Source organism: Anoplophora glabripennis, unplaced genomic scaffold (assembly GCF_000390285.2).
Source record: "Anoplophora glabripennis isolate ALB-LARVAE unplaced genomic scaffold, Agla_2.0 scaffold451, whole genome shotgun sequence".
Lineage (NCBI taxonomy): Eukaryota > Metazoa > Arthropoda > Insecta > Coleoptera > Cerambycidae > Anoplophora > Anoplophora glabripennis.
The window spans coordinates 62,443-88,244 of NW_019416652.1; the positions used below are offsets into that span (position 1 = coordinate 62,443).

Consider the following 25,802-nt stretch of genomic DNA (forward strand, 5'->3'; position numbering starts at 1 on the left):
GGTCTCAGATCGCTTACTATAATATCTGTTTCTATCATGTCTCCGATCTTTTCTTTGACAGCTCTCATCGCCTCCTCCTTACTGGCCAGCTCATCTAGTCCCCTAATGTGGACTACACCTTTTTTTTGTCTACTTCCAGCCTTCCTAACACTTAGGTCTGCCTCTTCTATTGTCTTTTGTAGCCTCTCTAGCTCTTCCTCACTTTTTTCCATAATGATCAATACATTTCCTTCTTTTGTACTTCTAATCCTCTTAATAATTTTCCCAACGCTCTTTTAATTCTTTCAAGCGTTCCCCCATATGTGCTTTCTCTCACTTCAGTCACTAGGGCATAAGTTTTTCTTTCCCTTATTCTTGTCTTTTCCCCTGTCACCTCTTCCGTTTTCCTCCTTTCCTTTTTTCGCTCCCTTCTTTTATATAATCTTATTCTACATTCCATTCCATGAAACGTAGCCTCTATCATTTTCCGATATATACTCAAATCAGGAGCCGCAGGTACATTGATAGCCACATTACCATCCAATTTAACTTCTTCCTTTAACATACTTAAAACCCTCCCTAGATTTTCCTCCGTTCCGTCCCATCTCAATCTAATTATCTTCTTTGATTTATCTTTCTCCCTACCAGCCAATCTTTGTCGTCTGTTCTAGCACTTCCATTTCCTCTTCTGATTCAAAGATGTCAGGGTATTCCTCCATCTACCTCTTATCTGCTACTTCCTAGGTTACTCCTGATTTATATAAAATGCATTTTACTCTCTCCTCTGCCTCGTACAATTCCCCAACGCTAGCGTTGTGTTCTGGAAGATTTCGTCAACCCACTCCTTGTCTCTCACTTTCAGCCATTCTCCAATCGTCTTCACTTCCCCCAACTCCATTTGCCTATTCTCCTCCCGAGGTGTTTGAGTACCATACTCACGAACCTTCCTTTGCTCCGTTTGTACGTCTGCATCATATTTTGGGATTTCAGCTTCCATAAACTTATGCGCATTAAGCCATTCATTTATGGATTGTCTTTTGAATATGTTCATATTCCTCCTAATCTTGGCCGATATCTCCTTTATTTCCCGCTTCGTGTTTGGATTCTCTTCAATTCTCTTCTCTAGCTCCCCGCATTGCTTTTTAACCCGTCCAGAGTCTCAAGTATTACGAAGGCTATCAGATCTTCCACCTTCTTTACTGCTTCCACATCTCCTTTAGTTCTTGAGAAGGAGGTATCAGCCACTTTTCTTTTTTTTCCCTCTGTAAATGAGAAGGATCTCCGATGTTGAGCCATAATTCTTGTTGGTATTACCTTCTTGGGCTCATCCACAGTGATATCTATAGTTACGATGTTGCTATTTTCTCCTTTCCCTTTTTCTTTTAAACCTGCTGCTTTTTTATTTGAAGGACTATGTTCTATTGATGCTCTTCTTGACAAGAGATCAACCTCCTTTTCCTTCCTTCCAGTATCCCTACTAAAAACCCCAGCCTGGTCACCTACCAGGGGCTATCTTCACACCTGGCCCTGCAACCACGTGATATAGTCGCCATTTTGCCTCTACGATCAATCATCTGCCTCCTTTCCAACCACCATGTAGCACGCCACCATTTTAACGCCACCATCTTCACACCTGGCTCTACAACCATGTGATATAGCCGCTATTTTACCGCTACACTCAATCACCTGCCTCCTTCTTTCCAACCACCATGTAGCATGCCGCCATCTTCACACCTGGCCCTACAACCACGTGTTATAGATGCTACGACCGATCACCTGCCCTCAGGCCCGTACCACCAACACGCATCCACCCCCATGCCGCTACGTGTCATGCCGCCATGTAACACGCCGCCATCCGCCATCTTACCGCCACGGTCAATCACCTGCCCTCAGCGTCCTACCACCAACACACGACCCCCATGCCGCCATGACACTTCTTACATGCCACCACCCAGCTCAAGAACCCTTCAGGACCACCCCAGAAGCCAATGACCACAAGGCGGACCCTCAAGCTCGATGGACGCTGGCCATCGGAACCACTTCCAGTCTAGAAGCGGCCTCACTCATCTATTTACGGGGTGTTAAAATTTTAGGAAAAAGTAAATTAATTAATATTTTCGAAATCGCTTGAGTTTATAAAGCAAATCATCATTAATTTTCCATATATAATTACACCCTTAAATATATGTATATCATTAAGGGACACCCTGTATTATTATTCACAATTAATATCAGGTTTTAAAGATGAAAATTTTGTAACGCTGTTAATTTTCACAAATTTTTTAAATATTACTGGACAGCCAGTGCCAAAAAGAATGAAGGTAATTGTGTAAATTTATTTCAGAAGACAAAGGAAGAAGTGCAAACAGTGAAAGGTGAATTTTCCTCAATTCCAGATTGTATAATAATTTCGGACGAGGAAGATGATACAGATCTATTTAGTAATAGTCAGATATATAAAATTTCTGAAAAAATAAAAAGTGAACAGACGGCAGTGAATGAAAATGCGGATCCATATTACAATATCAAGCAGGAACTTGAAGATTTGGATTGTTGTGATAATAATAACCAATATATAGTTGATTTAACTGAAGAGGAAAACTGTTTTAATAAGACAAGTGATCTTTTAAATATTTTGGTAAGTAAATTAAAATTTTATAAAACAAGACTTTACAATTAATAGAGGTAAATTTGGATTACTGTAGTTTACCTTTCAAATTAGTGTTCTCGTAACTTTTCGTGGCACTCCAGTTGAATTAAAGTTTGAACGTGGAAAAATTATTAGTAGACATTTTATTGCACTTTATGACGGAGAAGGGTATGTGGAATGATAATATCAAAAAAATAACTGGAAAGAAGTGACGTTAAGTTTGCAAATTTTTTTTGTTGCCCACGAAAATCCAGACGACCTATCAGAAAATAAGCCATTTTATGTTATAGGCAATTAAATTATCTACAATGTAAGGTACCTGAAGTCACTTTTCACCTATTTGTTAACTGTGAAATAAAGGGCGAACGCGGAAAAATCAGTTTTCGAAAATTGCCCATTGTTATTGCAAAAAGCGATTGATGTTAATGAAATTTATGGAGAAGAAGGTCAATCCAATGACCAACATGTGTGCCAAAGGCCGATTTGATTGACCGTGAAATTGTTGCTCCAGCTATTTCTTAATTAATTTCGTTTGTTTTTTTCAACTAATTGTTTAATTACCTACTAAACGTTAATTTTAGAAGTTAATATCGGAGATATAGGTTCTGATTGATCCAAAGAAATGTAATGAAAAAGAAAATTTTCAAAAAGTTGAAATTACTTAAGTAACATTTTACAACTAACAAAGTGGACGTGCAAAACAGCGTTATAAACAAATTGTCCCAGGGTCAGGTAAAAACCGCTCAGGGATTCACTCTTTTGCATAAAATAAATCACCTATGCCTCTTTGTTCCCAAGATAACTCTTTTTTTATAACCTTAATTATTAATTAACTATTGGACGTATCGGATCGGGATTTTAGAAATAATTAAAGAAAGGGTTAAACTTTTATTTTCAGAAAGTTTTAGGTTCTACTTACCTTCAAAGTTGACCCTGTGCGGGGGTTGCTTTTTATTTTTTACGGGTGAAAACTACCCCTATTCGAAAATAATTATAGAATTGTAGATTCGGGGGGTGTAATAGGTAGAAATCATCTTTAAATAAGTAATTATGATGAATTGAAAATTGTCAATCCCTAAAAACCACCCCCATGTCAGTAATCATTAAAAAATAATATTGAAAAATATTATTCAGCAACTTGGAATAATTTAATCATATAGTGATATTAAATTAAACTTTCTTTAATGTTTTAATTTTTTATTATTTAATTATAAGTTTCAACCCTTATAAAAACCACCCCTTGCAATAAAAAATCGAACAATTATATGTAGTTAAATTTTTTTTTTTTTAGTTCAAAATATAATACAATCTTTTTATTATTTAAAATGTAATGTATTTATTTTATCAAGTCTTAAAAAAACTCTTACTGATTAAAATTTGCAATCAAAAATAGGAAAAATAAGAATTTTATTTTTATGTGGATTTTAATTTTTTTATTTTTATAACAAACATTTTTTTTATTACAAATAACATAATCAAAAATCCTCTTTACTCTGGTCTTCCTTTTCTATTCTATTCCTAAAATTCCTATTTCTATTTCTAAAATATAGCTATAACGTGTACGTAGGCTGCTGGAAAAGTTTCTGCAATCCACCACGTCCAGTGGTACCAACATTCTGTCAGTGTGATATTTGAAAAATTAGACATTTCTAACCTATAAATCAATTGACAGTTTGTACTCAGCGAAGTAGTTTTGTGTGCACAGTGTTTTAAAAGAAACTGCTCAATGTAAAAATGGAACTTTCACGTGAAAATTTCTGGGTAATGATTTACTACGATTACAGATGTAGTCTTACACTAAAACTGTGCATCAATCGACTGCATTTGGCTTTTGGGGATGAAGCACCATCCGATAAGACAGTGTGTGATTGGTTTGGGCAATTCCAGCGTGGATGCGTGTATGTTAGTTACGAATTTCGAGAAGGTCGTCCATCCACGTCTGTTGTTGTCACTAATGTCGATGCGGTGCGTGAAATGATTGAGCGGAATCGACATATGACATACCGCGACATTCAGGCATCCTTGGGCATTGACATGAAAGCAATACACACGATTTTGAATGAACGAAAACTGTGCAGTCGTTGGATCTCGTACAATTTGACCGACGCTCAAAAAGAGACTCGTGTTAAATGGTGCAAAGCAATGCTCAAGAAATTCAGCCGAGGCCAGTGAAATTCGGTCGACAATATCGTTACTGGTGACGAAACTTGGGTTTATTTGTACGAGCCCGAAAGTAAACAACATCCACTGTTTGGATGATTCAAAATGAGTTGGAATGAACAAAAATACGCTTTCAGAACACTGGTTTCAGAGGTTACAGCTACAGAGTGGAAAGCATGTCTCACTAATTGGTTTGAGTGTATGCAGCAGTGTATCGATCCCAAAGGCGAATACTTTGAAAAAGAATAAACCCATTTTTCAAAATTTACTTATGTTTTTACATATCGTTTGTAGAAACTTTTCCAGCAGCCTACGTATTCATCAATGCTTCAATATACGTGTTCTGATATCTGCAAAAATATGTGATTGTTTTTTTACCCATAACTCGCTTAGTTTTTATGCTATCAAGCCCTTCAAAAAACCATTTTGTAGATTTTTTCAGGGGCTATAGGATCAAATAAGTTAAATTTTCTTTCAGCCCTTATTTTTTATAAGGGTTCGAGCTGAAAGGGGCTGAACAAGTTGCTATTTACGAATATATGCAAACTTTAAACGGCCATATCTTACTTAATTTTTATCCTACAGAAAAAAAAACAAATTTTCAAAAAAGCAAAACCTACAATTTTATACTATACAATTTTGCGTATCATTAATAGTTTTTGAGTTATTTTGAAGAAAAGACAATTTTTTCCAAAAATACAAAAATTCTCTTTTCACTTCAAGATCAACTTTTTTCAAAACTAAGCACTCTAAACCGGTCAAACTTCTAAAGCATATTACAAGTACATAAATAAAGTAAATTGCAAAGTGGTAACGACTATTTTCAATTGGAGTAGTAATTAGGGGGTGATTTTCACCTTTTTTGTCACCAAAAAAAATGCGGACCAATTTTATTTTCGTCATAATTCGCTTAAGTTTGCTAGGGACTTTCATAAAAAATAAAAATAAAGGTTTTTTTCAAGCACTTTTAAAAAGGTTCTCTGAGTGTTCCCTGAAAAATGCATTGGTTTTTGGTTATTTCAGGTTCAAACATTCAATTTTGGCGTTTGACGAATAAGAATCAACCTTCAACAAGCTATTACTCGGCTTGTATTGGGTCTACAGATACTATAATCACACCATTCTTTTTGTTTTTTTATAAGCTACATTTTTTGTAAGAGTGATTTTTTTGATAAAATACTTACTTTTTGAGTTATTCGCGAAAAACCGTCTGAAAAAGTCGTTTTTTTTGGTTAGAAAAATTACACTCACTCGCGAATAAGTCGAAAAGTATTGACTTTCAGAAAATACTTTATAGAACAAAAGTTGCTTAGAATTAGTCAATATATCCATTCCCGGAGTTATTTTCAATGAAAAATTTTTCATCCCCGAGAAGGGGTGGCATCCACCCCCAGGGTAAAAGCAACACCCGGTACAAGGTCAACTTTGAAGTAGAGGGTAAGTAGAACCTAAATCCAAATTTTTATGAAAATCGGTGCTGTTTGGCAAAATTATACGGGAAAATGGTCATTGACTGGACTAGAGGTTTTTGTCTTGAACGTTTCAAAGTCGGTTAAAAACTCTCGCGCGGCACGAGGGCGGCATTTACGCGAGTGCACCAGCCCGTCTTTTCCATAAATTTGGTCAACATCTATCGCTTTTTGCAATAATAATGAGAAATTCTTGAGAACTGATAATTCCGCGTTCGAACTTTATTTTACTATTAAGTGAATTGAAAAATTACTCTAGGTACCTTAAATTGTAGGTATTTCCTACAAATGAAATGACTGATTTTCCGATAGATTGTCTAGATTTTCGTGGACAGTAAAAAAATTGAAAAAAAAACACGTAAATTTTCCACTTATTTGCAATTTGCCAACTTAACATTACTTCTTTCGAGTAATTTTTTTGATATTATCGTTCTACATACCCTTCCCCATGATAAAATGTAATAAAATGTCTACTAATAATAATTTTTTCACGTTCAAACTGGACTGGAGTATTTAAGATTACGGTATGTTTATTTTCATTAAATTTTTAGGAATCACCAATACAGACAAGTACACATACAGTCTTGAATGAGGAAAGCTGCTTGCCTTCTAATCAGAAATACAAGACACCTCCAATTATAGAACCACATTTTGTTAAGAAAAAATTAAAAAAACATGATTCTACACCAGACAATGATAAATTTAAAAAACAAAATGACAATATTGGAAACGTTAAGTCCACTTCTAAAAGAAAGATTGTTATATCAAGCCCACTTGTTAAGAAGAAACCAAGAAGTAGCAATTTATTAACATCAAAATGTGACAAGAAGTCAATTGAAAAAGAGTTTAATAAAAGGAGCACACATAAAAGTCCTTCCGATAAAAAAAAATGTAATGATGAAAATAAAAATGCCATTTTAGAAGAACGAAAAAAAAAGTTGAAGGAAATAGCAAATAGCAATGAAAACTCCCACAGCATCAAAGTAAAAACTGCTAAACATAGGGCAAAAGTAAAAAATTCTAGTAGTAGGGGAAAATTTTTACTGGAAGGTTGCACAAATCCACAAAAAAATGTTGATAATACAGAACCTGTTCCATCTACATCTAAAACCATGTCAGAACATACGAAAATGCAAACTGAAGATCGAAAAATACAAGATACTACGATTACTAGCAATTTTAGCCCTAAAGATGACTGTGCCAGACCGAAAAGCTTGGTAAAATTTGCTAACCAGACATCACACGATTGTCAAGCTCCTGATTCGACATTTATTGAAAACAGATCGGGAATAATTTGGAAAACAGCGACAAACCTTCCAGGCTACTTGACTAAAAATGTCCCTAAAAATGTAACCATTGATGATGGTATATGCAGACTTGTACATTGGTCTGTAAACTGGCTAATGGAACAAAATAATATTGATAGAAGTCCTCCCGTGAATGGTGAGGTACAGCCTAAGCGGATGCCTTTACATTTTAAGAGTTTTTCGGAATACGTTGATACAGTTAGTGCTTTAACTATGCTTGAAGTTTGGCAGTATGTTTATCAAATGTTGTACAGTAAAGATGAAGAGAGGTAAGATTTGTAATAGTATATTTTATTAAGAGTCTGGAAATAAGGATTTTTTTCGTGCTTGTGTGACAAATTCTCGTGTGAGGCGAAGCCAAACACGGGAGGTCATACAAGTACGGAAAAATATATTTCCGGATGTGTAATGAACGATATTTTTTATTATACTTCATTGAAAGCGAAAATATGAAAACAAAACATATCATAAAAACGTTTTTATTTTCACAACAGTTAAAAGGGAATAAAAAAACATGTATAGTAAGAATATTCAAAATTAACTAACTATTAATAATAACAGGTTTTTTATTGTGCAATTCGTATTATGGCACAGGTTTAGTCTTTTTGGAGTTTCATTTTGTGAAACTGCAGTTATTGAAGCAGACTTCGCATATGTTTTGATTATCTCGAACAAATCTGTATTTTGCGAGTGAGAAGGGTTAAACAGTTTTCGTAATACCTCAGTTTTTCTTTGTATGGATTCTTCTATATATCCTTCTGCTATGTTGGAAGAACGCTATCCTCCGTGCCTTTTCAGAGTGAGTAAATCTGCGCCGCTTTCCACCGACATGGTTGCCGAAGAACGCCTTAGTCCATGCCCGGTATATTTTTAGGGGTCCTATAGTTTTAGGTATTCTGCAACAATTTTCGGAACACCACTGATGCTACGGCATCCAACGTGTTGAGCGTAACACCTGCCATTTTGATATGCAACAAATAATCTTCTGCTGTTCACAATTTTAGGTCGTAGAGCTGCATATTTACGATAAAGTGTGCAGGGCTCAAATGTACATCCTTCATCCGTAATGGTGAAACTTCTTGATGAATTTTTTAATCTTATAAAAACATGACAAGAAAGCGCTCATTATCTACCACTTCGTCTAAATTTAAAAGATTAAAAGTATTAAATCATCTCTTCTGCACGCACCAAAGATCCCTAACATTAAAATTGCTTTTGGTAATAGATATTGTCCATCTGGAGCTTTGCAAAAAAATTTGGTTACTTCTGCTGTTAAAATTTTGGACTTTTTCGCTATATAGGGTGTTTTTAAATGAAGTAGCAAAAATGGCACCAGTGAATGTAGAGCCAAAAATAAGAGGATTGAAGTAAAAATACCTTATATGATAGTTGCACCAATGAGGCGATATACCCTCTTAAAGGAGGGGATTGAAATTCACAATTTAATTTTTTTTCTTTAACACGGGGAATGCTAGAAACACGAAACTTGGCATGAGCATCCTACTAATAAAGAGACAACTTTTCAATATTTGTTCGATCATTGGCGTATTTTATAAAGGATTGAAACAGTTAACCCCATTGCAATATTTTGCTGCAAGCATAACCTAATACGTTTGTTGAAGTTATAACGCACTCGCACAAACAGTTCTTGGTTATTGCGAAGGTCATCTGCTGTCTGAAATATTCTTAAGCGTAGTTCTTCTAAGGAGGCAACAAGAGTGGCATAAACAATACTTTTTATGTGTCGCCACAAAAAGAAATCCATAGGCGTTAGGTCAGGTGAACATGCAGACCAACAGACAGGGGCATCACGACCATGACCAATCCAGCGATTCGGGTAATTTAAATTTAACCATTCTCTAACGGCAAGTGTACTATGTGCAGATGCCCCATCGTGCATATACCTGGAGCTCGATTCTTGACGGTGAGAGAATAGAATGCTCCCTGGGGAACGTTCCCTCATTTTGTTCTACTACTGTTCTATCAGAAAATTCATACTGTATTCTCAACACAAAGGGATCGAGCCATGAAAGTGAAGAACGGGGAACAATGTTGTCAAATGTACTGACCAATCAGAAAGCAGTAAATAGGCGTTAGAATGAAAACTAGTGATGAGCTAGTCATGAAATAAGTGCTACTTTATTCAGAGTTATTGTTATTTGTCTGTCAGTGGCAGGTGCAGTCTAAAAAGAAAAGAAAATGGAAATTAATTAAAAACCGAAGCTAAATTCAGTAAGTTCTAAACAAAAAGACTTCTAATTTCTAATAGAATATATTAGGGTAAAAAACAAATATGTATACTGGAAAATTAACACCCAGCTGAACTAGAGAGAAAATGAGGGCTAACTGGGAAGAACATACAAATATTTTATTACTGTATTAGGTAGATCCATTTTATTCTATTATTATTTTATTCGTGTTGTACAATCCTTCAAGTAAACACAAATTATACGAACGTTTCCTCAAATTTCTCGAAGGATATCACCACAAAACAGTAACTAGAGATATTACAAACAGATTACGGAATTCGTAATTTGTGAAACATGTCAAAAAATATACGGTTAGGTTTAATGATCCCTGCCTGTTCCCCCAAAAATATTAGTAGAAGAAATAGGGAACAATTCTTCTATTGTTACTCAATAGAACACCATTCAAGAATACCGATTAATGAGATTTAGTACGCCCCCTTTCTCTCGTTCCTTCTACTCCCTATAATTCAAGAATAGAGTCCCTGANTGCCTGTTCCCCCAAAAATATTAGTAGAAGAAATAGGGAACAATTCTTCTATTGTTACTCAATAGAACACCATTCAAGAATACCGATTAATGAGATTTAGTACGCCCCCTTTCTCTCGTTCCTTCTACTCCCTATAATTCAAGAATAGAGTCCCTGACGTGTAGCGAGGGGTACATCCTTGAGTAATTAATGTTGGAAGATGTTCGTTACAAAATCTAAGATACTCGGCTGCTCCAAGCCTGTGTGGAAGAATAAAAAGGACCTACTAAGAGTATTTCCTGCAATTCCCATCCAAACGTTTAAACTAAAATTATGTTGACATCTTCAAACAAATATTTCATGAGTATTTTCTTCCGACCATGAATGAACATTATGAAGGTTTACTGCACTTACTCTAGGAAAATTTGCTTCATCGGTGAAAAGTATATTCATTAGGAAATTTAAGTCATGCCTGGAAATATTAATGTACCATTGACAAAAATCCACGCGGTTTGATAAATCAGTTTTATTCAATTCTTTTACTGGACATCTGTCTTGTGCTTGTATCACAGTCTTGTTCTAGATGTTCCAGTATAGCTTCCTCAGTTTCAACAGTTCGGACATTACGCCTTCTTCCGGCACCCTCACGATTGGGCTGAATTTTACCAGTTTCGCGAAGCCTTCTTTCCACCGAGGCCAATGTTTGTCTATGAGGAATCGGTCGGTTTGGATATCTTTGGTGGTATAATCTTACTGCAGCGTTACTATTTTTTCTCGATTCGAAAAACACTTGGAGCATGTCGACATATTTGCCATTGGTATAAATATTATTTGCCATAATTATTCTGATAATAAATTAATCAATTGGTACTAATTATTGATTGACAGATAGTGTCAATTTGTTAATATGATAAATAACAATTTATTTGTTATGACATCCGCCTACTTTATTTTTACAAATTTTCGCAATTACCCCTTTAGTGAACGATGACACATCTAATTTTTTTACTAAGAAACTATCAGTTTTAACGAAAAATTACAAGAGGTAAAAAAGTTGCGCAATAAATCAGTCTTCCCAATAAATATTTTTAAATAAATAATAAGTTGTCTTTTTATTAGTAGGATGCTCATACCAAGTTTCATGTTTCTAGCATTCCCCATGTTAGAGAAAAAAAATTAAAATGTGAATTTCAATTCCCTCCTTTAAGAGGGTATATTGCCTCTGGGGTGCAACTTTCATATAAGGTATTTTTACTTCAGTCCTCTTATTTTTGGCTCTACATTCACTGGTACCATTTTGCTACTTTATTTAAAAACACCCTGTATATCCTATAGCTTGAAGTTTCAAGAAAGCAATAGTTTTTGGATGTTTGTTGATATTAGCATTTTCTTTTATGGCCAAACAACTTTTTTGCATTGGGAATCGACTCCATAACGTGGAAGATTTCATAGACTTAGCTTTTTCGATAAAGTAAACTAGAAGAATATCATATCAGTTACAGTTTTGATTTTGTTCAGATTTCGTCATTCAGTAAGTTGATATTCTGTTCATATCTTGGCCTAGATTTTACTGGTATAAAATTCGCGTTGGCTTGTGCCGCTTGCTCTAGGATGTTATCGGGAACTTCAAGATTTTCTTCGGAGTACATTTTATCAGCATAAATTTAATTGACAGAAAATAAACAACGCTGACAATACAGTGTTTGTCATGCATTTCCATGGTTACTCTCAAATTATTTCAAAGGTTATTTGTTGTAAATTAGTCTATGTCAGATAACGTGGACAAAACGTCAAAAAATATTACAGACATGTATCTAAAATATTCAAACATTTACGAATTAAAATACAGAATAGGTACATGTTAAATATCAGAGAGCATATAGACTTTCTTAAATTTAGTTTACTTTGCTTTATATTTCTATTTTAAAACCATATATTCGGTATTTTTATTATTCAGCGCACAGAAAGAATCCGAGATCGGGTAAACTTTTTCCATGCGCGTTTCCGTGCGCTAGTCCGAAAAAGCCCATCTTACATTATTAATACAGATGAAAATAAGATGTTTTCAAAGAATATAATAAAAATATTCTATTATAAAGGGTGATTCCGTCATAATGTCATTAATATTTAAGGAAATATAGGGAAAAATTAGTAGAATCTGTGATTAAAAAGAATTTAAAAAGCATATTTACGCTGAAAAAAAATATTTTCAAATCATTATTTAGTATTATTATTATTAAACCTCTTTTTGGACCACTCCTGACCTCTGATCCACAAAGGTTTATCGAGAGTTAATCTTGACTTAACGTATTGTTCAGTCACTAACCTAACTTTTATTGCATTTTTATTCCGCAGTGAACGATAAGGATAAAACAGATTTTGTTACCTAGACACATGACAGAATAAGATATTTTTATACATTTTAAATATTAACAAGTAATATTTTTTATTTGTTTTTTATTTATTATATATGTAAAGAATGAATTTTATAGTCATGATTTCAAATATATATTTAATACTTTAAGTAATAATTTAATTCCATAATTCCAAATATTGAATATGTAATACAATATTTTTAGTGCATAAAACTCATTATTTTTTTTCTCCAACATTTTTTGACTGTCAGAAGTCTCTAAGGTTGACATTTTCCTTACTGAGAAAAATTAATGGTATCTTATCAACAAAAGTATTCACTTTTAATTCTAGAAGCTACAGTTGACATTTTTAATTCTTAGATTAAAAGTGTTAATCAAGTTTTAATTTATAAAAGTTTTTAATTCAACAATATTTACAATAATTTTTGTTTATCCACATTGATATTAAATACACAGTTTGAACAAGTGTATTAAAATTAAATAAACCCCTGAAACGGATACTACCCTCATTCTTGGAGTAATTCTCAAAGCAGTCCAACACTTTTTCATTAATAGTTACATTATTTTAATTAAGGCGGATTTCACATCTTCAACATTATCAATTATTGTTAAATTGACTAATTCATCAGAACGGCATGCGCCTGCAACCCCAGATATTAGGACTACCTATAAAAAAGCTTTTTAAAAATTTTGTTGTTTTATTTTTAAAGCGTTTACCTTCATCGTCAAATATGAATTATCAGGTGTACTATTCAAAAAGCAATTAACCCGCTCCTTTGTAAATACTCCTGATTTTTTCGGTACATGTCCCTCATTTTGTCTCTTGAGAAAAGCACGTAACTTTGAATATTTGCTTATATCAATCCCCTTCTTTATACCCAACGTTAACCGCAACATTGAATATTGTAACCAAAGCGTAGACGGCTTGATTTTATTTGCTAAGTTTGAGAAATACACCATCTATACATCTTCTGAATACAACTTAATGTTTTTTTCTTTGCACCAATCTGTAAAACATTGCTAGACACATTCATAAACTCGAGATTTCTTTGGGAGAAGATTCAAAGAAACCTCTTTCACACACTCCAGTATCTCCTCAGTTATACCTAAATCTTCATTAGATTCCATTTTTAAAGAGTTTTCAGCAGACTGAACCTCAAACAATCACAAATGAATTCAATTAGCAATACAACTAATTCGCCCACAAATACAAAATTTGCTCGCCACAAAAGTAACACTTTTAATCCTAATATAACAATACCATTTTGTAATGGTAGCCTGTAAAATTATATAAATAGTCTATTCAATGTAATTAAGATGTATGTTATTAATATTACTATAAATTAACTGTACATTTATTTCGTTTAATAATAATAAGGAAAAGAGCGAGTCGCCCTCTGCAACGCGATGGCGCGAGCGAAGTTTTTATTTCTTTTTTTGCTGATTGATGGGTGTTGTCCTATAAAATTGTTGACTGACCATTTTGTTTATGGTTAATATAACAATAATACCTCCACAAAAGTTTTGAAGTACAGGCAGTCTTCGTACTTAGGGCATGTTCAGTTCTCAAAATATATGACGTAAATCGAAACGACGTACGTCGATACATTTTTTTTCATCCACTTCTATATGTATAAAGTGAAGGAGTTAGGGTCTATTAGAACATTATAATGTAAAAAAACTACATAGTAAATACATTTTATTACCTCGGTAGGTATGACAACTGTTATAGTGTCTGAGACACCCGTTCTCAGTTTCGCTTGACTGACCACAGTATGTTTGTGTACACAACTATTGTAATCAACTATCAATAAACTAGGCTTAGTAAATTCAAACAATTTTTTTGCTTCTGGCTCTCCGTCTAATACCACATTTTATTTAAATTAGAAAAATTGTGTTAGTTATTCGGATATTTGGAATTTCATTGCTAACTCTGTAGAGACCCAGTGGGTAAACGAAACAACTGTAAATATAGATAAGTTTAGTTAACTCGTCTTATTGCGACACACGTGCAGTGCCAATAAGAGCAAGTTTTAAAAATATTTTGTATCATAATGTGCTATACTTATCACTCTATATCTCAGAACCTTTCCTATTTCCCGTCAGGGAATCACCTGTGTAAATTTGTCATTTGAAATTGCAGTACTCTGTATTTTATTAGGAAATCATAGGAATGAGACTTTCCAGTTCTAAATAAAATATCCGATTCTTTTTAGGTCACCTATCAAGATATTTTTAAATCATAAGAGGATTGTTGGTAACCTGACATATTTAGATTGTGAATGTAAGTAAAAATATTTTCTACACTTGATATTTAAAAAAGAAAATTTCCCTAATTAGTGGTTAATTTCCTAGTGGGACAAAAGTTATGTCTTTAACTGGATAAAACAACTAAGAAAATAGAAAAAAATTTCATATTCTAATGGACGTCATGTCATATACAGTGTGTTCACGGTTTTTATTGCACGTGGGGTGTAAATGACAAAAATTTTTCGAGTTGAAATTTGAGCTTCTGGGCATCATCTCTGCTTGGCCTGAAACTAGGAAGCTGAAAAAATTAGTCCAATTAATTAATGTGATCGGCCAACTCTGTTTTTTTTATTTTTCACAACCACAAAGTACAAATTTCTAATTATTTGTTAGAGAAAAAAATTTAACTAATATAATAAACATAAATAAACAAATAATATAAAGGTTATTTAAATGTGCTGCCACCAACCATTATACATCGCTCAGCGTGCTTGGTAAACTCTGTGTAGGCATTTCAGATTTCTTGGATGGGGATGGCATTAATTGTATCTTTTATTCTTTGTTTTATTCAAACAAGTAGTTATTCAACGGGGATCCATAGACTTTCTGCTTGGTGTCCGTCTTGTTGAAAGTAAAGAAAAAAATGAATTTCTGATTCTTTGACTAGTTTGCTTAAATCTTTGCCACTAAATAATTTAATCCAGTCGAATTAGATCATAAAAGCTGAAAACTTGAAAAAAATATTAGACATTTTATTATACATTATGAGTGAGAAGGGTAAGTAGAATGATAATATCAAAAAACTAACTCAAAAGAAGTGACGCTAAGTTGACAAATTGCAATTAAGTATCAAATTTACGTGTTTTTTAACTTTTTTTACTGCCCACGAAAATCTAGACGATCTGTCGGAATATTAGTTATTTTATATTATAGGCAGTGAAATTATCTACAATTTAAGGTATATTTCACCAATTTGTTAACTGTAAAATAAAGGTCGAACGCGGAAAAATCAGTTTTCGAAAATTGCTCATTATTTATGCAAAAAGCTATGGATGTTGATGAAATTTATGGAAAAGATGGTCAATCCAATGACCAATATACAGGGTGGTCCGAATTTTATGCAGGAAACTTCGAGGGCAGATAGATCTCTTTAAAATAATATATGTTTGCCTTATAAACATAGGTCTGGAATGGCACCCTTTTAGAGATACAGGGTGTTGAAGTTGTCAAAAAAAATTGATTTTTTGTTTATATCTCCGGAATCTATTAACCGATCTCAATAAAATTTGGTACATATAATGTATGATAGTAGGCCTTATATTCCCTGAAATATGAACTTTAAAGGTTCAACCAGTAGTGTACAACTGGACAGGGGTCACCCCCTTTTTTACAAAAAAACCTACCCCCCACTGCATTTTTTACATGTCATTGCAACTGTTATATATTTTTATATTTTTATGCACAAAATACGTAAAAAAGGTGATTAATTTTTTCCCTAAGTTTCGCCGTTCTCAAGTTATTCTTACCAATACAATCCCCTTGTGGCAGACACTTCTAACGATAATATTACAAGAATATTTGTTTACGTCTAAAAGTAAGTGCAATTTGTAAGCACATCAACAAAATTATTTACACTCCTTTCTACACCACCTGTAGGTAGTGTGCGATATAAACAAAAAACCAATTTTTTTTTAAACTTCAACGCCCAGTATCTCTAAAACGGGGCCGTTCCAGACCTATATTTATAAAGCAAACACATATTTTAAAGAGATCTATCTACCCTCGAAATTTCCTGCGTAAAATTCGAACCACCCTGTATATGCCAAACGCCGATTCGATTGACCTTGAAATTGTTGCTCCAGGTATTTGTTAATTAATTTCGTTCGTTTTTTGCAAGTAATTGTTTAATTACTAAATGTTAATTTTAGAAGTTAATATTGTTACGACGTACCGTTGGTTGCACTGGATTTGTTGAAATTTCTATCTGGTGGGCGACTTAGGGCCGGTACTTTCATTCTAGATTAGATAAATATAACCCTCAGTTAAACTTTAACCCTTGGTTTCGGTTACTTTCAAGCACTGTCAACTACTGACCAGGGGTTAAAGTTGGCGTATCCAAATTTAATCGAAGCATGTAGCAGCGATTACCGATTGATTAACGTGGTTTAGCATGAAACATACTTTGATACTTTTGACAGAATTGACGTTTAAAAAAATGGATTTAAATAAATTGGGGGGACCTATTCGACAGTAACGATCGACTAAGTTAATAATAATTTGAAGACTGTACAGAAGAACAATTTTTTAACAAATTTCAGTTTTCCAAAAACACTGTTAGGACAATCTTGCTCCCAGCAATAGAACATATTTTGAACCGTTTGAACCTGCAATAGCAGTATGTAATATTACAATATTTTATCTTCACCTTTTATATTTTATTTCAATTGTAGGTATAATGAAATAGATACTATGGACCAGCTTACTCTGCCATGCAATATTATTTCCCTAAGAGTTGCCCCATCAGTGTTTTTGTTTTCAATTACATTTAGTTCTGTTGCCATTAATTCATTAGGAGACCGATTTCATGCTCAGTAAAATTTGTTCCACTTTTTTCTTGCTACCCATTATAGCTTAAGATCTTTGAATAAATATATCACACAGCAAAAGTAATTAATAAATCAGATTTGACAAGAAATGTATGGCACATGACATGCATCATAACAAAATTTAAAATTTGCGTACGACGTACGTCTTTCCTACTAGCCTAATTCAAATAATGGGTTAAATAAGAAAATTATTTAGTGCGTATGTGATTGATTAATTCCTGTTCAAAATTTGCATGATATGATGTCAACAAGAAAAAGAAAACGAAATAAGCATGTCGGATGAAGTGCAACCAACATAAAAATTGCAAGTTTATCTAACCTAGCGTTTAAAAATACCGTAAAGTACCTAATATCTTTTAAACTTCAGTTAGTTTACTGGGGTTAATTTGTAGACCGATTAGTTAAAGGTTAACAGGTATTTAATCTAGACTGAAAGTAGCCCTTAATAATTTACAAATAAGATCTTACCAAGCTTCAACCATCGTGAGGCAAGGCGAGACCTCGGGCACCTTCACTACTCACTCTCTGACAACCAGAAGGGAATTCTCTCCTCCTGTCTCGAGCATCCAACTCGCTACTCCGTTTGTGTTGAGCTTGCAATGTCCCCCGAATGGTTGACTTCTACATTGTTAGACTTATCAACCGCTCAGCACAGAGCCGCGTGCAAAAGGATGCTACCGTTTTTTTGACCCTTACAATCACACAACAGCTTTGTCATCTAAGATTTTTATGTATATCGTGTTCTAGAAAAAGTGTCTGTATAAATCATTATGCTGTTTTCATATTTAACTTTAAAAATTCTTAATTAATAGTTACTAGTCTCCATATTGACCGTAGATATAGGTTCTAATTGATCCAAAAAAAAGACACATAGGAAAAGAAAAATTTGAAAAAGTTGAAATTAAGTTGCCCTTTACAACTAACAAAGTAGGACGTACAAAACAACGTTATAAACAAATTGTCCCAGAGTCAGGAAAAGTCGCTAGGGAGTTTGATCTTTTTGCATTAAATCGAGCTTATTTTTTCTTTTTCAATATGTTTATTTGGATCAATTAGAACCATTATCTACGATATTAACTTCTAAAATTAACATTTAGTAATTAAACAATTAGTTGCAACAAAAACTAACGAAATTAATTAACAAATACCTGGAGCAACAATATCACTTTCAATCAAATGGGCCTTTGGCACACATGTTGGTCATTGGATTGACCATCTTTTCCATAAATTTAACCAACATCCATCGCTTTTTGCAATAATAATGTGTGCATGATTTTAATGATGTTGAAAGCCATAAACAAAAACATACTACTACAACATGACAAACTGTAAATATAATTATTAAAATTGTTTTCTTTTTACCTTGATATTAGAGAAAGATCTGGCTCACATTCTCCGATTATGCTATAACAATGGCCAACTGAATATCATATGAGTCTTGAGTTTATAATTTGGCAATTCCACTTACAAGCCTCTGTTTTTTGAAGACTTTTGACTATAAATATGATTTTAATAAAATCGAACTGATAGATGGAGCTAGTAGTTGCAAACTAAATGGTTGCATTATCTCATTTATAACAAAAATATTACTTGAGACGTGCTGCATTTTAGACTTCAAATGGTGTTAGAATGACACCTCATTTGTATGCTCTGATTTTGTGTTAAACATATGTATATTTTTTTAGGTTACCTGTCGGAAGAAAATGTGAGAAACAATACAATACCTAGAATGGATGATTTTGCATTAATTGAATTGAAATTAAAAGATTCGATGAATTCTTATATGTATACTGGTTTTGCATACATTAAATTTTGTAAACGAAAATATCTAAATGGCTCCACCCAAATTGATAATCATAGTAAGTTTTGTACAAATGGCAGCATGAGATTATATAGAATTTTTGCTAAGCTGGTATGTTTGTTCAATATTATCATGATAATAAATAGTTTTTACCATTTTTTTTGTCTCATAAAGATTTAAGTATTCAAGAAAAACTTAGTTCAGTATTATCTATTTTGTTCCATAGAATGTCATCTGATTAATAATATTTACTGAATGATATATTGAAGTAAAAAGAGATTCTATCATTCCATTTTTTTAAACAAGTTTTTAAAGTAGTTATATCCTAAGAATGGAGTTCAAGTAGAAAACTTTCGAGTCGAGCAAGTCATATTTGACTGAGTCACTTACTTTTAACAACTGGCAACGTCGCACAGTGGGAAATATGTTAAAATATTCTACGGCTATTTTAACCGTACAGTGGTAATTTCTTTTTTATTCTAATATGCTTAATTTTATGAGATTTTGTATCTATTGAAAAACAACGAAAATAATCATGTATGTGGCTTTACAATACTTTTCAACTTTAAACCTGAACCCAAAAACATAATTTCAAATTCATCAAACCTAACCTCAAAGTAATACACCGACTCTTTTCTAAATCTATGGTTATAATTAATTGAAAACTATATTTTTGAGCTTACGTTTCCTAACTCTAAAGCCATAAACCTACACACATAAAACCTAACCTCAAACCCTTCAATACCTAATCGCAAATCCTCAAAACCCAACTTCAAATTCTAAAAATTTGATCTAGAAATTTATGTTTTACACCAAAGAATAAAAGTCCTTGAAAACTATTTTGTGGAACTTATATTTTTTATATTTGAAGCCCCTATTCTTAAACATCTAACCACAAATCTAAGAAATCTGGGGCTAATATTTTGTATTTCTGAAACCTTAAACCTATGCTGTCTATAAATACCTAACCTCAAATCCTTGAAACTTATTTTTAAATCGAAAAAGAAAATTTCATTCGATAAATTATGAAAATTTCAGCAATTTTAGCTAAATACTCAGAGTCAAAATTATTAACTGAAATTATTCGATGGACCATATTTTTTTAGAGGGTTTTTCTGTTTTTTATTTTTATTTATTTTTAATTTTTTTGTTTTTGATTGTTGGAAATTTGTATTTACGGGGCATAAGGTTGGGTTAGGTTTGTCTTAAATAAACTGGATGCGTTACAATCGTTTGGTAGGTTTTTACAAAATTTAGCAGGAATCGTCCATATTATTTGAATTATTTTATTAGTTCCTTGTAACGAAAAACACGAACTGAAACAAAAATTTGTAGAATGTCAACTCGCGAGCAAACTAACCTTTCTTCAATGTGCGACGTTGCCGCGTTTAATTTATGTTAATAATCATAAGAAAAACTTAAAAGTTTGAGTATTAATATCTTTAATTCTAGCTGGTCAATCCTATCCAGATTATTACACATATTAGGCTATTATAAATTCGCTTCTCACTACAGATCCAAGTAGGTAGCACAAATAAGTTTATAATAGCTTTAAGAATATCTATATTAACCACTCTCCCGCAGGTAAAAGCTTTATTAAAAGATGTTGAGAACAGTTATTCAGCATTAAATAAGCATTTATAAATCCAAAATAGGCGCAGCTTATAAAACCATTTTATAAAAGCTGTACATATAATATTTATTCCACTAATTAGTGTTCTGTCGTTGCATTCTTATAGCATTTGTAAAATATACTGTAAAACCTTTATACAGAGAACATTGTCTTATAAAACAAATTTGCTGATATAGTTGTCTCCAAAGAAAAGGTTTATACATTTTTTATAAAATCTACTTTTTCCAACTTGAACGCGATGAATGTTGTATTAATGTTTCCAATATACAGTACAAAACTTTTTAGCATTATAATTATGCGTTTCTATACTAAATTCGTTTTATTAATAATAAAACTAAAATCTTTGGGCTGTTGCTGATTGTCGGCCATATAAGATAGGTACTCAAGAGTTAATGTTTACCGATATACACAATAAAATTAAATATGCATCTAGAAAATAAAAAACTACTTAGAACGAAAATTTTATTGATGAAATATATCATGATACTTTTAAAAAAACTAAGCACCTTTAAAATTAAGCACATTTAGCAATCGTCTGTAACAATTTTCGATTCAATAAAAAAAATAAAGAATATGTACATAACAAGTTATTAAATATAATTCAATAGACATGCATTAAACTAATTATTTCATGATACATATATTATAAAATTGAATTTCTTTTTGACGTAATTCTGGTGTACAATATGGCCGACATCTTGTCCTAAGCATGTTTGAAAAATATGGCTGCTAGGAGGAAGCTTCTACCACAGTAACTATAAATCCGTTATAAAATAATTAAAATTTTAAATAATATATAGTATTTTGTAGAGTAATTTGTTGTCTACTATCGGTTTAAAAATTCTGCGTAAACTGCTTCCTGCTGCAATTCCAATGGGGTCAACAAAACAGATAGTAAAGTAATATGTATGTAAGATGGTATGGCTAGTAAGTGCTTGTATTTTAAAATGTTCTGAAAGAAGCTCTGAAGATTTTGAATGATAGAACACTTTTAACTAATAGCACTGCTAGTAGAGTTTAGAAGAGACAAATATACGGAGTACTGTCACAAAGTCACAAATTTGATAATAATATGGGCAAATCAGCTGCTTATTGGTCACAAACAACGAATACATTCTAGAAGAGACGTGAATGGATGTCTAAAGATGAAATCATTATCAGTTAGTGTTAATTGTATTAATAATTAATGAAATTATAATCAGTAAACAGTATTACAGTACTTTTAGTCTTGTTGTTTGCAGCACAAAATAATTTTGCAGTGACTGTGAAAGCAACGTATCGTATAAACAAACTCTAATAAAGGGCTTATTTGAATGTTAATAATATAATTAAAATTAATAATTCCAGTGTCTTCCTGAAGGGTAACTAATAATATCCTAGGACATAATGTATAGTAGGTATTTAAATTTTATAAAACAACATGCAGTTTTATCGCCATAATTGTTGTAATATTATATTAACACTAAAACTTTCTAGTTCACAGATTTTTTTTAGGTTACGGAAAATATCTTCATATATCAAAAGCTTTACTATATGTATAGTAGTTTTATAAGTACAATATATATTGCTTCATCTCTCAAAAATAGCTTTTTAGTTGAGAAGAAACTACTTAAACTATTCTGCTTACAGCTGTAATAAAACCCTTTTATAGAATCTTTTTTAAAGCTTGTTGTGATATTATTTAACTCAAAAAGCTAAAATTATTTATAATTTAGTCATATTGTATATTTAATGGATAATGTTATACAACATTAATCGTACAATCAATATACTGTATAAAAGCTATAAAAATTGACCGGTAAGTATTTATAACATTAAAAAAAACAAGGAAGCAGCTATTACACTTTAAACTTTTATAGAAGTTTCATTTACCACGTTTATAAGACTTTAGGAAAGCCTTTATAAAATTGTTGTATAATTTTACTATTAGAATATTCTAACAGCTTTTTTATATACCAAAATTACTATACGAGCAAATTAACACCTTATTAAGGCATTAAAAATCTAAAAAAATACATTTGTCGCTATTAAAAAACAGTTATATAACTTTAAGCGATGTAATAGTAGCATTTGTGTTAGTTGGGAGGGATCTGCAAAACGGTAAGAGATACAAACTAGGCAATGGGGGCAAAGTTGCGTAATAAGGGGACCAACATTATACCTCTAAAAAATTACCGCTAACATGATTAGTTTTCGAAATATTTAAAAAAAACGAAATTTTGGAAATCAGTTTTTATTTAATTTCAGCTTTGAAGTGATATTGAAAAAAGAAGAACACATTCTCATGGCTACTTTTTGCCCTCTATCGAATGGCATAATCAATTTTTATATGTAACGATTCGTCTTTCCAGGACTATGAACTTCATTTTTTTAAATACAACCTCTGGAAATTTTATTACATTTTTTGCAAGCCTTCATGACCCTCAACATTATACTGTCTCAGCCCGAACCAGATTTAGACATTTTGTCTCGAAAAATTCATCTTCATGTATACGTTCCAAATTTATCTAAATTTTTTATTTAGATTTCTTTATTTATTGAATTATCGTACACTGTAAGTGTCGTTAGAACCTGTGAAATACATCTAGTTATTTAAACTATTACCACCACACATTACAATAAAACATTTATTATTATTAACTATCACCATCACTTGGTCATTCATAACTCGATAAGTTGCGTCAAAATTAAAACATTAATACAATTTTAATTTTATTATGACAAATTAATTCTTAAAAATGCATATGAACAACCAAAACACCAACTGAATATTATTCTTTAAAAAATTTCAGTAAATGTTCAAAAACATTTTCGTTTTGGCAAAGGTTGAAAATGAAGATCAGCGTAATATTATCGTAATTTATTATACCTGTAACCGCAACTGTGACAGAGTATGTCAGATGTATTTGTATGAATATCCAGAAAAAAAAAATATCGGAATTTGTTTGAATTTTGAGCACTCGAGAAGCCCAGAAATAACTGGGCACGGGATTAAAACTTTAATCATGTTTTATTTTAATGCGTGTTGGTAATAGTTTAAATAACTAGATGGATTTCACATGGTCTAACGACACCAAGGGCATTTAAATAAAGGGGACTATGCATGTCACAGTCTATCTCATATGTTGGGTGAAGCTAGACAAGGGGAAAGCAGAGGGCTTTATTTTCATCCAACTGATGCGCGCGATTACATCTCCAATGTCGTACATTTTGGATGGGTCAAAATAAAATATTTTATAGTCCTAAGTCAATATATTTCAACAGCTACTCAGTATTTTTATAATAAATATATATAATATTTTTATAACTTCTTGGAATCCCAATAACTGTAACCATTTCTTTCTTGTTGCACCATCCCCAAGCATCCTAAAAACGTTCACATTTCACTTTTAGAATACTGAGGCAAATTTTCAGTGAGACATAAAAATATATTCCCAAAGGAGAACATCAAATGGTTGAATGAATGCAACTTTCAGTTGATTGCATCTTCGGTATTTTTATGTATAAGTGAACCACCACCATATTTTTGCTGTTGTATTTATTCAGTTTTTATGCTCGTGCATTTAGTAAAATTGTAAATATATTTTTGAAAAGGTTTTTGTCGTAGAGGAAAATGAAAATGATGAATGATTAAAATTTGTAATGTTGGGTATAAGGGATAACATTGAAATACCTATAAATATATTAAATATAAATAATGTCTGTAACTTATTTGTGGTGCAGCATTTTCCTTTGATTTTAATGGCCAAACGTGGTTCATATTATTGTTTTCTTACTATTTCAGCAAAAATTTTAAAAAAATACCAAGTCAGTTTTATAAAATTTTACCGTTATTCAAATAAAAGTTACCCACACGCACGACAATGGCCACAGTTGCATATACATTCCAAAGTCACCTTCAAGCACGCTTACCTGTGGAAGGATAGCTGATGTGGATGTTTATAATCCAATTTCTTACAAATTCTGCACTGTCTAACCATATTCACACCTTAAAAGTTTATCCAAAATACATGTATAAACACTAATCACGTTTCACTTACTAAAATCACAACTATTTTCTAACAAGAGACGCCATATTCTGCCAACCACGGCAGAACGAACGAGGAACACGCTACAAATTATTGCGTAGTTGCCAAGTCTTCAAACATGGCAAATATGAAAAATGAAAAATAGTTTAATATGTACAGAATTTAACAATATTGTATGCATAACTTAATAATACTATCCTATAATAATAATTTTCACAATTGTGATGAAAATTGCGATAAAAATATTAAGTACATTTCCAGTATAATTATACAGCTGACAACAATGATACAATTAGACTGTGAATAGACCAGGCTTCATCTAGAAATGTAAATAAATAAGTCCCCTTTATTTAAATGTCCTTGAACGACACAGTGTACGATAATTCAATAAACAAAGAAATCTAAATAAAAAATTTAAATAAATTTGGAACGAATACACTGAAGATGAATTTTTCGAGACAAAACAACGTCTGAATCTGGTTTCGGGCTGAGGCACTGCAGTATTGGGGGTCATGAAGGCTTGCGAAAAATGTAATAAAATTTCCAGGGTCATATTTAAAAAAATTAACTTGATGATGGTCCTGGAGAGACAAAACGTTACATATAAAAATTGATTATGCCATTCGATAGAGGGTAAAAAGTGGCCATGCGAAAGTGTTCTTCTTTTTTCAATATCACCTCAAACAAGACTGAAATGAAACAAAAACGGATTTCCATTTCGTTTTTTTTCAAATATTTCGAAAACTAATCATATTAGCCTTGATTTTTGGTTCCCTGATTATGCAACTTTGTCCCCATTCAAGCTAGTTTGTATCTCTTACCGTTTTCG

The 25,802-nt window shown here is 32.4% G+C and overlaps 1 protein-coding gene across 3 annotated transcripts in view; it reads left to right on the forward strand.

Annotated features, from left to right (window-relative positions):
• The window catches only part of LOC108909679 (probable helicase senataxin), a 74,031-nt gene that overhangs the window by 20,255 nt on the left and 27,974 nt on the right, over positions 1–25,802 (forward strand). For all 3 annotated transcript variants that reach the window (XM_018714079.2, XM_018714080.1, XM_018714081.1), the window contains 4 exons: positions 2,324–2,617; positions 6,810–7,834; positions 14,872–14,939; positions 19,197–19,370. In XM_018714079.2, coding sequence (XP_018569595.1) covers positions 2,324–2,617; positions 6,810–7,834; positions 14,872–14,939; positions 19,197–19,370 — 1,561 coding nt within the window. The remainder of the gene's footprint in view (positions 1–2,323; positions 2,618–6,809; positions 7,835–14,871; positions 14,940–19,196; positions 19,371–25,802) is intronic.